At 24.9% G+C, this 14,968-nt stretch overlaps 1 protein-coding gene across 2 annotated transcripts in view; it reads left to right on the top strand.

Moving 5' to 3' along the window:
* Window positions 1-662: 662 nt before the first annotated feature.
* The window catches only part of LOC148234802 (trissin receptor-like), a 30,071-nt gene continuing 15,765 nt past the window's right edge, over window positions 663-14,968 (top strand). The window contains exons 1-2 of one of the 2 annotated variants that reach the window (XM_088185720.1): window positions 663-938; window positions 13,940-14,199. In XM_088185720.1, coding sequence (XP_088041846.1) covers window positions 14,001-14,199 — 199 coding nt within the window. In that variant the 5' untranslated portion in view covers window positions 663-938; window positions 13,940-14,000. Of the gene's footprint in view, window positions 939-13,590; window positions 14,200-14,968 lie in introns of those variants that run through there. The other variant, XM_088185721.1, reaches the window with a different exon arrangement.

Below are 14,968 nucleotides of genomic sequence, written 5' to 3'. Positions count from 1 at the left end.
TGACAAATAATTGTAGACTCGACTAGCAATAAATGCGTACAGTTATAGGGCAGGTATATTAATTATATGCAATAAATAAAATATAATATTCAATTTTCACAGCATCGCGGTTCGGCTTAAGAAATTGATGGAAGGAACACGAAATTCACAAAAAAATAGTTTAATCGTAATCGCGAAAAATTTAGGTCTCTAGTAATAACACATTAAAACTAAATATCAGACTAATAAAAGAATCATGAAGATTCACCAATTACTACTTTAAGTCTTATTATCGTAAACATAATTTTAATTTTAATTTTAGTATAATATTTAAAAAATCGTAAGTAACCCTCTTTTTGATAATTATACAATATGATTAAATTAAATTCAGCAAAATGAATGTTTTAACTATAATTTAATAATATTTTTCATATAAATAAACTTGAAATCTTCGACATTATACTTTAAATAGGTCAACAACAACAGCAAGGTGACCTTCGCGTCACTCTCGCATTAAAAAAACAAACAACTTGCATTAAAATAATTCGAATTAGAGATAAATATTTAAAAAATAGACAAAGAGGTGAATGACATTTGTTATTTTTAATGAAGCATAACCTTGAATTGTCTGGATGCATCTAGAAATATTAAAAAAAACACCAGTAGCTATGCGACCGCTGTCGTAAACAGTCGAATAAATTGTTTTGTTACATTTTTCTCGAATAAGTGTTCTCGTTCATATTTTTTTATAATAATATCCGTTTCGATGTTTTTTTAAATTATAAAGTGATAGTGTAATTGAGTGTATGTGTTAGAATTAAGCAGTGTATAATTGAAATTAGTGTAGTGTGTATAATAGTGTTTATTGCATCGGCGCGGCGCGTGGCGCGTGGCGCTGGCGTCGTTACAGACGCCGCGCCGATGCCCCCCCTGCACGACCCGTCACGCCGAAGGACAAGGTAATGTCTTTCGAATATATACTATTTGTAGTTAACCCTTTGTGCTCGTAAGTCGACATCCGAGTGTATTCCAAGCGTTGCACTCTTACGTCGACAAAACTTGAAATACATTTATTATGCAAATAACTCAATAATAAGTTTATTGTAAAATTTTTAATCGGAATATGGTCGTTTCGCGTGTTGTTAAGACTAATAATTGACACCGATAAGTTACGGTGTCAATTAAACTCATTTTTTCCTTCGAAGGGTATCTATATTTTTATCATATGGGATTATATGCTCTAATTGTGCATAATTCTTACTTAATATTGTGTGTCTGTTATTAAATAAAAACGATTAGAAAAAAAGAGCGAGATGCAAGCAGAGCTCGCTATTTCGCTCACACTATTCAAATCAGCGATTGACAACTATCGACAACACAAATAATAATATTGATTATTTATAAATACATATATTGATTTATTTTTACAAATTATTCATTTAATTAAGAATGACGATATAATAATGTTATTACTGTGACAGTGATAGTAGTAGGAACGATATCTAACCACTTAAAACAAGATGGATTATGCTTATTTTAATCTTAAATATTATGAAAATTAATTGGTATGGTGCGCCAAGTAAATATTGTTAACCTAATATAATACCTCTGCACCAAGAGATCCATTTACCCGAAACTATAAAATAATATATCGATTTATAAAAACACTAATCAATTTACTAAGGGAGATTAGTTTATTATTATTATTTGTAAGCTAATAAAAATATTGTTTCTAAAACAAGTTTATATATGGTCCCCTTTTAAAATTGTAAATTCTAAATATTTTGATATGTCCAAATATGGTTTTAATTTCAACAATCATTAGGGAATAACAGTATTTTCATATTTCCAAGGTATTGGGTTTTCTAATAAGAAATTACAATTTTTTTCTTCCACTGAAATTAATGTATAATTGTCAATTGGAGTTTGGTAAGTCTTTTTAGGAGATTTGATCTTTTCATTGAGCATTGTTTCAAAATGTTGTAGTGCTTGTTTTGCAAAAAAATTAATTATTCGATTTTAGTGATTATTTTTTATATTTTTCTTAAAAACCACAAGATTTTATGTCTATCTTTATCTTTCAAATTATAATATCTAAAAATATTGGGGCGATATTCAAAGCTAGTTATAGATAAAAATGGTATTTTGTCAAATATTGTAAATCTTACAGTATTATTTATAGTAATCTTAATCTCACTGACGTATATCGTATGTATGGAAATGGTGAGCCATACTTTCGTATGTACGTAATGATTAATAAATAATAATGTTTTCATTTACTAATCATTTTAATCGTCATTATGCTCTGACACATAAAATACTAATTTTACCGCCTATATTTCGTGAATTTTAATTCTTTGTAAATTTCCCACAATTTACTTATATTTTATATTCCTAATTCCTAAAATATTCATTACTTGATATTCTCCAAATATTTTTGCGCTCTTATGACGCGCTCTCTTTTTTAAGGCGCTCATATGTCTCTCAGCTCATTTGACGCATGCTATTTTGTTACAGCGCTACTTTGATAAACGCTCTTATGACGCAGCGCTTATATGACCGCGCTCATTTGACGCACGCTCTTTTGACCGGCTGCCATATTTTATTGAGCCTCTAAAGCTATATGCGCATTGGCATTTCGTAGTTTTTAAGTATAATATTATTCTTTATTTTTACTCTACTAATATTAATTTATGTAACGAATCAGAACAAAAAATCAATTAATTTTATTTAATAAAAAAATTGGTTGATTATAATTATTTTAATTAATTATTAATAACGTTTATAATCGTTACACTTTTTGAATTTTATTATATATGCATAACACAATGCTGTGCAAATTAAGGGCGTCAAAAGAAAAATGCTTAATTTATTATTACACATTCTTTGATCAATGACGTCATTTTAGCTTTTTAGAATTAAGATTAGCTGTGATTGAATTAATTTAGCAAAATTATTTGAACATTATAAATATAAAACATATACACTATATACAATAGAACGAATTTAATAAACATTAAGATCGAATTCGTATCGGCGATTTGCATATAAATTAAATAACTTCAAATAGATTAACCCTGATCGAATTATATAGCTGATTGAAATAAAATCTTTGCGCCTTGAAACAACAAATAAAAAAACGTAACACAAACTTTATCAAAAATTTGCGACTCACTTATGATTTTAAAGTAAGTGTTTAACTATAACGAGGGTGGGGTTATTGAACAGATTGTTTCGTATAACAAATTAATTCTGTGAATTTCGGTCGTAGTAGATACCCCGATAAGCATTTTATTGGCAAATATTTTTCAAAGGCATTAAAGGATTTTTTAGTTGAGAGTAAGCGTCTTATAGTCTTGAATTTCGAAACAAAATAAAAGCGCATAAAGGACCATGGGTTTTGGAGCAGCACTAGTCACTCGGGTATATTGAGATATAAACTGACTACCTGTGTTGCTCAAGTGTACAAATTTTTTCATTCTAATATGTTTCTAATTTTGTTGTGAGATAGTTTAAACGAATATTTTATCAATAATTAAAATATTCATATAGCTGAAAATCAAAATAAATTCGATTGAGAATCCTACTTGCAATTTAGTAAAATTTGTATTACTGCTGATATTTGCAGTCCTATGTTAAGAAATGAGTCTGATTAATTGCTAATAGATTTAGAATTTGTATGTTGTAATACGCTTTTTTTTATATTAAATATTGATTTAAGGGTCGCAATAGCTGCAAGTCCTTTACAACGAAGTTTTAAAATTTGTAGTATATTAAATTTATGGTTGTAATCTAGATGTGGGCACAGGTATTTAATGCTTATTTTATATTTTACGTTACTGCCATCTTCATTTAAGATAGGTAGTGAAATAGTTTGTCTAGGTTTTATGGAAATGCTCGTGTTTTTTCAATTCAATTGATTTTAATTTTCCACCTCTCAAAATATTCATTTAGGATTCTTAAAAATATTTTTCGTAATTAATTAGCGATTGGTTTAAGACTGAGCAATTGCTAAAATTTATTTTATTTTAAGAATATCTTCAAAATGAACAACATAGATTTTACTTTTTAGATATGCGCGTTTAAAGCGTAGCAGATAGATAAGGGTTTTTTATTTGTATATTTTATGAATCAACCCATCATGCTATACCGTGTTAAAAGCCTTTTCTATATCTAACATTAAAAGGACCGTAATATTTTTTTATTTGATGATTAATAATTTTATATTAATAAATATAGTTTTTGTTGTAGTCAATTCTTATTTTTTTAGGGACGTGTGATTATTCTGTGAACGCTGATTATTATGAATCTTTTTGTTTAATTTATTTTACATACTTTCTATAAGAAAAACTATTATTTTATAAAAAATACTAAGCACTTTCGTTCAACAATATAAAAAATGTGTTTAAAACCTGTCTGTTTTTTTTCTATAAAAATAATAAGCATAAATATTTACATTCAAGAGGTGGTTTTAAGTATGTTTATAAAATAATACTTTCTAAATGAATCATGTTATATAAATAAATTACATGTGTTATGATATTTAATATTTGTAAGATAGCTTTAATTAAAAAACAGGTTAATTTTTATATGCGAAAAAATATTATTGTACAGTAAAGGTAGTGTTATAATTTGTTAATTTATAAATAATCGATGCATTATTTTACAAAAAGGATAGAGCGACAAAATCCGTGGAAAACTGGTGAATGCTAATTTATTTATATACAAAATTCCTATTTTGGACGAAATTCTAGGCATTTTAATTATTTAGGCATCAACGACGTTTGACCAATCGAACTTGGATAATCTCTAAATTGTATTTATCCGAAGTTTATTTTCGAGTATATAGAGAGGTACTGGTAAAATTATTTAGTGGTACAATCAAATTATATATTATATGCATATTACATATTGTGCCTTAAAAAATTGTTTTTTTATAAATCTGAATGTGTTATAATAATAATATATGTAGGCAAAATTTAGTAAGTTACAAAAAAAAATAATATGCTGCTTGCATTAATTTTATTTTATTACAAAGTGGTAATCAACTCTATAATTTATAATTTAAATTAAATAAAAATATCTCTAGTTAAAAATAAAAAAAAGTTATTATAGCTAGAAGCTAAGTTTGATGTTGGATCTAGAAAAAATAGTTAAGGACAGGTCATACCTATTGCACACTCGTCTCTGGTGTATCTGGTTTTTCACAGAACCTAACTTTTCAATTTGTAGTCAAATTGATTTCTAGCAATGTTTGAGAGGTTTCATTCTTTCACTGAATAAATAAGTAATATGCACTTTTTTACATTTTACCGTTTCACTATAGTACTTATTTTAAAATTATTTTCCTGTTCTATAATATATTTATTATTATTTATTGTTGTATAGTTACTTATTTACATACTTCTAAACTACACACTCGTATAATTACAGATAATTAATTATTACTTTGACGTCATATAGATCGCAGCACTTTGCTGCCATATGTAAGACACTCTTTAAGTAATTAGTAACGACAGTGCCTGTTTTTCTTATGCTCCAATTAAAAGGGTTAATTTTATTTTAAGTAACATTTTCAATATACAATATACAGATTTGTCACTTACCGACGCATTTTGGTATAAATATCTAAAGAAAGCGTAATTCAATTTTTAAAGTTTTAAGCAAATCATTTTTTATATAAAAAATAATATTTCATATTAAAAAATCAGTCACAAAATAAAAATTTGCTAATTAAGTTTCACTCTTATAGAATATTATAAAAATATATCCACAACTATAATTACTGTTATAACTAATATGGTAGGTAACAAATAGATACGTGTGTAATGCTGTAACGCTTATAGTTATATATAAATATTTAAAACATAGTTTAAGCTTTGGTAAATGTATCTAGCAAATATTTACACAATCATTAAATTTTATGTCGATAGTTAACATTCTATTAACACATTCATATATGCAGGTAACAAGAATATTCGCTTTGTGATGCTTATCGGTTAAAAGCGAGGACGAAACATTTTTTTAATGCGATATCTGGAATTCGTTTATCTGTTAAAGTGAATATTTATTATTTAGAGCAGAAATCTGTAATATATAATGATCCAACAATTGACAATTATTTATACTATGTGACATGTTATCAATTAATCTTTTAATTTTTTTCTTCCAAAGACAACGAAACCACTCTAAAAAATTACATTCAAGTAAAAAAGTAAAATAATTTTTTATCTATTCTAAAACGCATTTATGCAAAAATTTGGTTAAAAATTGTTTTTGTTTTGAACTATTTCTTCATGATTTTTTAATGCTAAATTCTAGGGTTTTTGTACAAAATGGTTTCAAAAGCCATCAGGTTTATATTGTATTTTTTTGTTTATAAATTTTTCAATTAATACATATTTTAATAAAAAAAATAGATTTACCAATTGATAGATTTTTAGACAAGTATGCTCTGCTTTGAACAATATACGTCGCACCTTTTTGTAGGAGTCTAATTAAATTATATTTCATAACTTAAGTGAGATCTAGCTTTTGATAAATATTCTGTTTTTACAAATCAAACTTAACAAATAATTCGTATATTTTATTTGTATAAAGTGTGAACTGCCGAGCATTACACGTGTTAGCCAAAATTGGAACGCATTCGGCATGTAAACCAGTCTCGTTGAAGAGCATTAAGTGATTTTAATTTCCTTTAGTTTTACGCGTTATCAAGACTATTGCATTTAGTATAAAAATGGTAATATAAGTATAATTTTAATAATAGTATCATTACAAAAAAATTATACGAAAATGATACAGAATTAAAAGTCCTCGCAGACTTTACTGTTGAATAAATAAAGCTTATTAGAAACTTGTAAAACGAATCAGCTAATAGTTTAAAACAATAAATGTAATCTTGTAAAATAATTTAAAACCGTCTATCACCGCTGAACAATATAATTGTACTAACTTGAATGCGTAGTTAAGATATAATATGGTATTTTTATGCTTAAAAAATACTGTTATTTCTCTGCTTACAAAAACTGTACAGATACCGGATTATACTCTTATAAAATAATGAGCATTAGATGATGGAAGATAATTGGCAGAAATAAATATGTTACTCGCAAAAAATATATAAAAAGGCTTGCAAGAACAAATAAACACTACATCAAACTGCTAGCTCAACATTTTAATTCATCTGTCTATATATTAGTACACATATATTAATTGTATAAAATATGTAATTGACTGAAAAAGTCACATAATTTAATTCTACAACCCAAAATATTATATATTTTTAAATCTAATTATGTAATATAAATATTTTTACCCCTATAGGTAATAAACATAAAAACTTATCGTTAAGTTTTCGATTGTTATATTCAGTAAAAATTCTACTGGCATTTTTATATTAACAACTACATTGATTTTAAACCAACTTGGACAACTAACGTTGAAAGTTGAAGCTATTTGTTCGCAACTGTATCAATTATTAAACAAAAATGTATGTATATAATATTTTATATGCTTTCATCATCAGTGGTATTCAAAATATAATATTGAAACCATAGAATTCTTAATTAAACAACAATGCTTTCGAAATATAAATTTTAAGATTGTGACTATTTTTACATCAAAAACTAATTGCGTACTTATGCCGTATTTTATGAAATGTCTTACCTTTCAATCAAATTTATTTAATATAAATACTTGTCTTTCATCAGATTGTCTTTATAAAGAATTTTCTCACAAACAGCTAATTATTCCGCAAATTTAAGAGAACAATGCTTAATTGAGCGAAAGCATTATTATTTTCATGATTAGCAAAATTTATAATAACTTATTAGGTAAAAATTTTTACTATCGGTTTTATTTTATTATTATTGTTTAGAGTAGCGACCGTCTGGTACAAAAAAAAATATATGAAGTATTTAACGAACTCAAGTTTTGAAAGCAAACTATAAAACTCTATCTGTGCAATGTAAAAAAAAGTGTATATAAAAATAAAAATCTCCTGATGATGCCAAAAATATTTTGGCGAAATATAAATGACGTAATTACAATAATTTTTCTAATATATTTATCGCGTATAAAGAAATACGTAAATAATTAATTTCAGTTTATATTATATTTAAACATTTAACGAATAAAAAAAAATTTTATATTAAAAATTTTTTTTTGCATAATTTTTTTGCAAACAACTCATTATTATATATTAAATATAAAATATATGATATATTGTATTAATATGTCTATTGTAATAAAATTTATCTTTTGCTTTGATTAATTTGTTATATAAATTTATAAAAAAATATGTTTAACATTACATATATTTTATAATAATACACATGATATATAACGTATATATTAATATATAAATAACAATATCTAATTTAAATTTTACATTAAGTACGTTTTACTGATTTATTTATAAATACATAAGGAAAACAGCATATATTAATATATATTATAAATTAGGAATTTCTTACATTAAAGGAAGATTATTTTAATAATTTGTTTGTTTTCTGTATGATATATACATTACATTATCATTATATTTTTATTAAATTATGTAAACAATATTAGCTATAGCTTATAATTTTATTTTAACTATTTAATAGTTAAATTTTCCGAAAAATATTATTTTTTCTAATAATTCATTTTAGCTAGAAAAGTTAAATTTTAAATTAACTGTTATATACAATATTTAGCCAAAAGGACTACATGGAAAAGTTATTGTTTTTTACCTTAAACCAGACAAGCAATTACTTTTAAAAACATCCAACTGACAGTATTGATGGAAACGTGGAATTCAAACGGTATTTGATATTATCATTATTTTTATGAAATATTTTTTTGACGCGTGTGTCTAGGGAATATTGTTATATTAAAATACTGAGCAATTTAATATGTTATTAAATTTATAAAAATAGATACCGAATGGTAACTATGTTTTATATTCATATGAATTGGATTTTAAATAAATGTAGGTAATGCAAATTAAATTTTATATTTATAGAAATAATTTTGTATGCGGTAAAGTAATTAAATAATAATCAGTTTCTGACCAAATTGGTTAATTATGTTCTATTTGACTTTTAACAAGCTAAATATATAATAATCTAATTGTGTGTATATGAATTTAGCAGAAGAGCGTGGTACGAACCTTAGGGTTCTTAGAAAATTTTCTTTATTAATTTTACTGCGTGGTACAAATATCAGGATTCTTAGAGATTTTTCTCTTAATGTTATTAAATTACTTTTTTAAATTAAATTAATCAAATTTTTTGATTAATATTCTTTTTATTCGAATAATTTAATTAATAAAACCATTTGATAACATTTCACATAAATTACTTTGAGTAAATCTTGAAATATTGTGAATTTCTGGCAAATATGGTTAATTTATTTAAAAATTCAATATTACCAGTATCATTAAGGTAACCACTTTAAACTATTTTATTTAATACGAAGCAGCTAATACTTTATTTCATATTAAAAATTGTATTTCTCTTGATAATTTCCATATATAATATAATAACTATTTTTCAATATAATATTAAATTGTTGCAATATTCATTATTTTAACTTTATTATCAATAAATATATAATAGTAAAATTGTATACGTTGATAATACAGATATTTTAACAAATGGCCTTAAACCAATCACGAAGAAATTTAATGACTTTAAATTGAAATTTAAGCACAAACCGCCCAAGCTTAAAATGTAAAATTGCAAGCTCCAAGAAAAACTAAGTAGACAACTTGAAAATAGGAAAATTAAACAAAATATCAAATTTTAGTTGAGTGTTTGTAGTGTTTAATTTGAGATTTTATAGATAGCAATTTTTTGAGCACGTGTTTTTCGATTAAAAGTACGAGACGACATTCCCATTTTCACCCTAAAGTGGATTTAGAAAATTTACACTTTAAGCCATCGATATTGCTTTAGAGGCTAAATACAACATATCTATGGTTCCACATCTTTTGCGAATTTAAGTTAAATTATCACTTAATTTTTTTTTTTTTTTTTTGCTGAATTGTAAAATTTTTTCCTTAAATTATAACCGCTAACGTTATACCTTATATTCTTATTTTTATTTGTCAAAATGTGGCAAATAAAAAATTGTAATGTTTATAAACTAGTATCAATTATAATATATATAATTAGTATTTTTGTAAAATTATTTAGATTATTGAAATAAACGCATTTAAAAAAACGATGGAATTTATCACGCTCAGAAAATTATTAATTTGATTACAATTTTGCGTTATTTTTAGAATAAATTATGGTAAAAAATACTTTAGGTAAAAATGCTTTGTTCTGATTGAGGGTTTATTAATTGCTAAAACTTTTTTAGGAGAACACGGATACGTCAAAGGTGACGAGAGAGATGGGTGGCTTACATATAAAATGTAACAAATAAGGGTAGTAATAATAATAGCTATATTACGAGTATTAGTATTTAAAAACATATTAAAGAAATTGCTGAGTAATATAAAGTCACTGACAACCATTATTTATTTTACGGTTCATAACAGGTAATTAATCGTGGATTTAAAATCATGCCATTAATCCTTTGAGGAGTATCGCCGTACATGTACGGTGGTCGATCTTTCACTGTTTTGAGGTACCCCAGATAGTTATTTATTTACATTTACAACTGAAAAAGTAATACTTTTTTAAATTTTATTGATTTTTTTTTTATTTTATAATAAATCTTTTGTTGTAATCTGACAGGCGTAAGCCCAATGTATTACAATGAGAAAATCTGTAAATCAATCTTTATATAGATGTCAACAATTCCCAGACTTTTAGTTATTTTATTATTAATTATAAATTAATATGTGCTATAAAATTTATAATCAATAGATGTCACTGCAGTTGAGGTTGTTCTTTTTAATAAAAGCGCAATTTTATAACTATAAATTTGAGTGCCGCTGCGGGGGCTCGAACCCGCAACCTCAGAGTTGGTCTGAGACGTTACGGACTACGCTATTTCATCCTTTTTCCACGATTTTTGTAGAAAATAATACATATAAATTAAAGATTACGAAATGAATTATTAAACAAGATTTTGTATTAATATAAAAAATACACAATAGCCGAATAATAAATATGTATAATAAATTAACAAAATTTAATAATAGAAAAATGTTAAAATTAATTAATAAAACATATTAATCAAAGCAATAAAATGTCGAGAACCACTGATTTTTTTTCTATAAATGCAATAAAAAATAAATTCTTGGGGTAAATTAACAAATGTAAATAAAATAGCTCACTACTCAATAGGTTAAGACAAAGGTCAAATCACCTTAATGAAAGCGCACCAAAAAGTACGCCAAGTTTGACCGAATTTGAAGGTACATTTTCTTATAGTTTTTTTTTTCGGTTGTATAATCATTAAAGCATTACTATCCAAATTTTTTGTATGAGGCGATAAAAAACCAGTACAATAGACCATTGATAAGGTCCATGTCGAATACCTAAAGGACACGAAATAAATATAAATCGTGTCTAGAAGATAAGAATTGGTAATTATTATATTGTATAATACTAATTCCGATCGATTATCACAGATAGCTATGTATACTCATAAAATAATAATTAGTATTGTACTAGGTCGTGAAAACAAGATATCCAATAATCAAGCTTTTTGTTATATAAAATGTTTTTTACAAAACTAAAAGTACAGAAAAATATATTAAAATATAATAGACCCCCCAATAACACGGTAAATTGGGAGCGTGCTATTTGTGTGCGTGTAGTTGCGGGAATATAAAATACACATAAAGTAACGGGAATGCAATTAGCACGTCTCCAATTTACCGTGTTATTAGGGGGTCTACTGTATGTTGTTGATTTTCAACCATTTTATATTTTAAAAGAAGTTTTTAATATTAAATAAGACAAAAAAAGTTGGAAATTAATAGTAGTGAGCCATTAGACTTTGATTTTAGTCCAGCGACTTTGGTGTTTTTTTATATTTCACTATTTATTTAGTAGATATTGATTGTGTTAACATGGTCGTAACGCATTAACTAACTAATGCCTGTGATGTTGCAACGAAATATTCACAATAAATACAATTGTGATTAAAATTATGATATGATAATATACATGCATAGACTATAATAAAAACTCATTATTTTTTGGTTAAAGCTGACACCGTTATGATGCCGTATCCACTGTATTTATTATATGTGGTCTTCTGTAATTTTTTAAGCTCTCGCAGATACAGAAAATATTAAAAGGACAACATTTTGGAACCATTTCTAATATTGAATTACACATTTTTTTTAGGATTAGATATACATATATTAGTGGAGAGTTTTGTGCATATCGTAAATCAAAATGTGCGAGTAAACTCGTCCATGGGGAAATTGGATCATATATTTTTTAGAAATTGTTATTTTATAAATGGTAATTTTACGACTTAATAATATTTGATTGAGATCAAAGCTATGTAGCATATTTTGTATTTTATATATAAGCGTGTTGAATACCTATGCAAATATGGTATTAAAAATTTATTGGCTTTCTTAAAATACCAAAGAAATAAAGCTATAATATTCACAATTTACGAACGAGCCTTCAAGCACATTTGAAAAAAATTGTTTCGCGCAGCGATTGTGAATAGTAGGTCCAGATGATGGAGAACATTGGGGGTGAACTGGGGGGTGTTTTGTTGGAGGTGGTTTTGCCTTCAAACTGTGCGTGCTTCAGTCGACAACCTACGTTCAGCCCAACTACACGAATTTCGCATAAATTCGCAACCGACGGTAAATTTTCATATAATATAACGTATACTTTATTTGTTTGTACATCATAATTAACTGAAGAAATATTTAATCGATTTTTAATTTTTTTTAATACATAACCTAAAAGTGTTTAAAATAAAATAAAAAATATAAAACATAAATTATTAAATTAATTTTTATAATATGTAAAAATATATAAAAATAAATTTATATATATTTAATTTAAACGAATATGCTATATATATTTATATATTTTATTAATTACCGTGTGCTTTAGTTAGTGAGTATATATTGTGTCAACTGATTTGCGATGTAATTGATTATTTATTATTACATCAAATTTTATTTTATAAATATTAATTTCATAGCATGTATTAAATAAGTTTATGCTTAAATTGTAAAATAAATATTCACATCAAATTAAATTGGTTTATACAGTTTAATAAAAAGAGATATTTTTTTTAATATATGTACATGAAAATATTTGATAAATAATAACATGTTTGATATACGTATAATTATTTTATATTTGACGAAATCATAACGTCGTTAAAAAAAACTATTAAGCCTTCTATATTGATTTATAATTTAAGGTAACATGAAAATAATTTCCGCAGTTAATCAAAAGTCTGATCACTTTTTTTTATTAAATGCTAATTATTAAATTCAATATGTATTAATTGTGTTAAATATCAGTTACATTAACATAATGCATAAGGTAACAATAAACTATTTACATATGTACTCATATAACAAGAAAATTTACACTTTAACGCTTTTTATGCATTAATCCTTTGGTTCTCTTCACTTGAGTCTCATTAGTGAGAGTTTTAAAATGTTTTAACTCTATAGCAACACTTGTTTATGAAACGTTCTATTTGTGCTATATTTTTTTAAAATACAATATACGATGCATTTTTAATTAATAGCTATATTAAATTACAAATAGATTTAACGTTAACATGATTAAAAGAGGTTTCAAGCCAATGTAATCATTAACAAGAGGTATTTATTTAAAATTATACCCAAAAGGTTTCAATTAAATTTTAACTTTATGATAATACATTTAATATTTTAACGTTGTGCCAGACCGGTAGTTAATTATGCGTGTAAATTTCGTATATAATTTATAAACCAGAGAGCTGCAATCGACTGATTAATCGAGTTAAATTTATATGGGTATCTTTAATGAATTCTTTTTTACAGCTTTAGATCTCAGCCATGAAAGTTTCCTAGCATAATACAACGTAGTTTTTTTTCACGTAAAATGGAGCAAGAGATCAGCGGCGTTGGGGACAATGAAACATTCTACATAGTCGAATCGAAAATTAACATCCTACGGGAAAATGTCGATAACATATCTATTGCGACAATCCCAGAAGAGGACGAATATATATTTGATAGAACAGATGTACGAGTGATTTTCATCAGCCTGTATTCTATCGTGTTCTGTTGTTGTTTTTTCGGTAATAAAATATATACAGAGTAGCAGTATAACTCATTACTGATTTTTTACAATATATATAAAATATATATAATAAATAACAATACATTTTCTGATATTATATACATTTCTTGGTACAAATAATGATTTTGTGTATTGTATGGATGTTGTATTGTCAACATAAATTCATTTAAAATTAATCTCATTGAAAAAAATCTCAATTTGTGAATTAAACGATCCTAACTATACAAATATCATTTTTAATATTACTTTTGTGTTTTTATATATTTACTCTTAAATATAACTTTATTTTCTTACTGAAAAATGATATATTAAATTACGCCAAATTCAAGATTTAATAAATTTGTCTTTATTTATTTATTTTTATAATTTAACTAGCCATGTATTTTATATATATATATATATATATATATATATATATATATATATATATATATATATATATATATATATATATATATATATATATATATATATATATATATATATATATATATATATATATATATATATATATATATATATATATATATATATATATATATTCAAAAGATAAATAATAAATATACATAAGTGTATATGTGTATTAAATTAAAACTATATATATTATCTCTATATATATTATATAATTTATGTAAGATCTCTATATATATTATATAATTTATGTAAGTGTAGGTGTAAAATATACATTCTAGCTTATTATTATAGAGTTATCGGTGCTTTCTCTTGCATAAATTTCTCGATAATGTTTATTTAATTATAAGCTCAAT

Source organism: Plectrocnemia conspersa, unplaced genomic scaffold (genome assembly GCF_051122295.1).
Source record: "Plectrocnemia conspersa isolate PC_06_02 unplaced genomic scaffold, ASM5112229v1 ptg000005l, whole genome shotgun sequence".
Classification (NCBI taxonomy): Eukaryota; Metazoa; Arthropoda; class Insecta; order Trichoptera; family Polycentropodidae; genus Plectrocnemia; species Plectrocnemia conspersa.
Note: the sequence above shows the minus strand (reverse complement) of the source record. Positions and strands in the feature narration are given on the sequence as shown.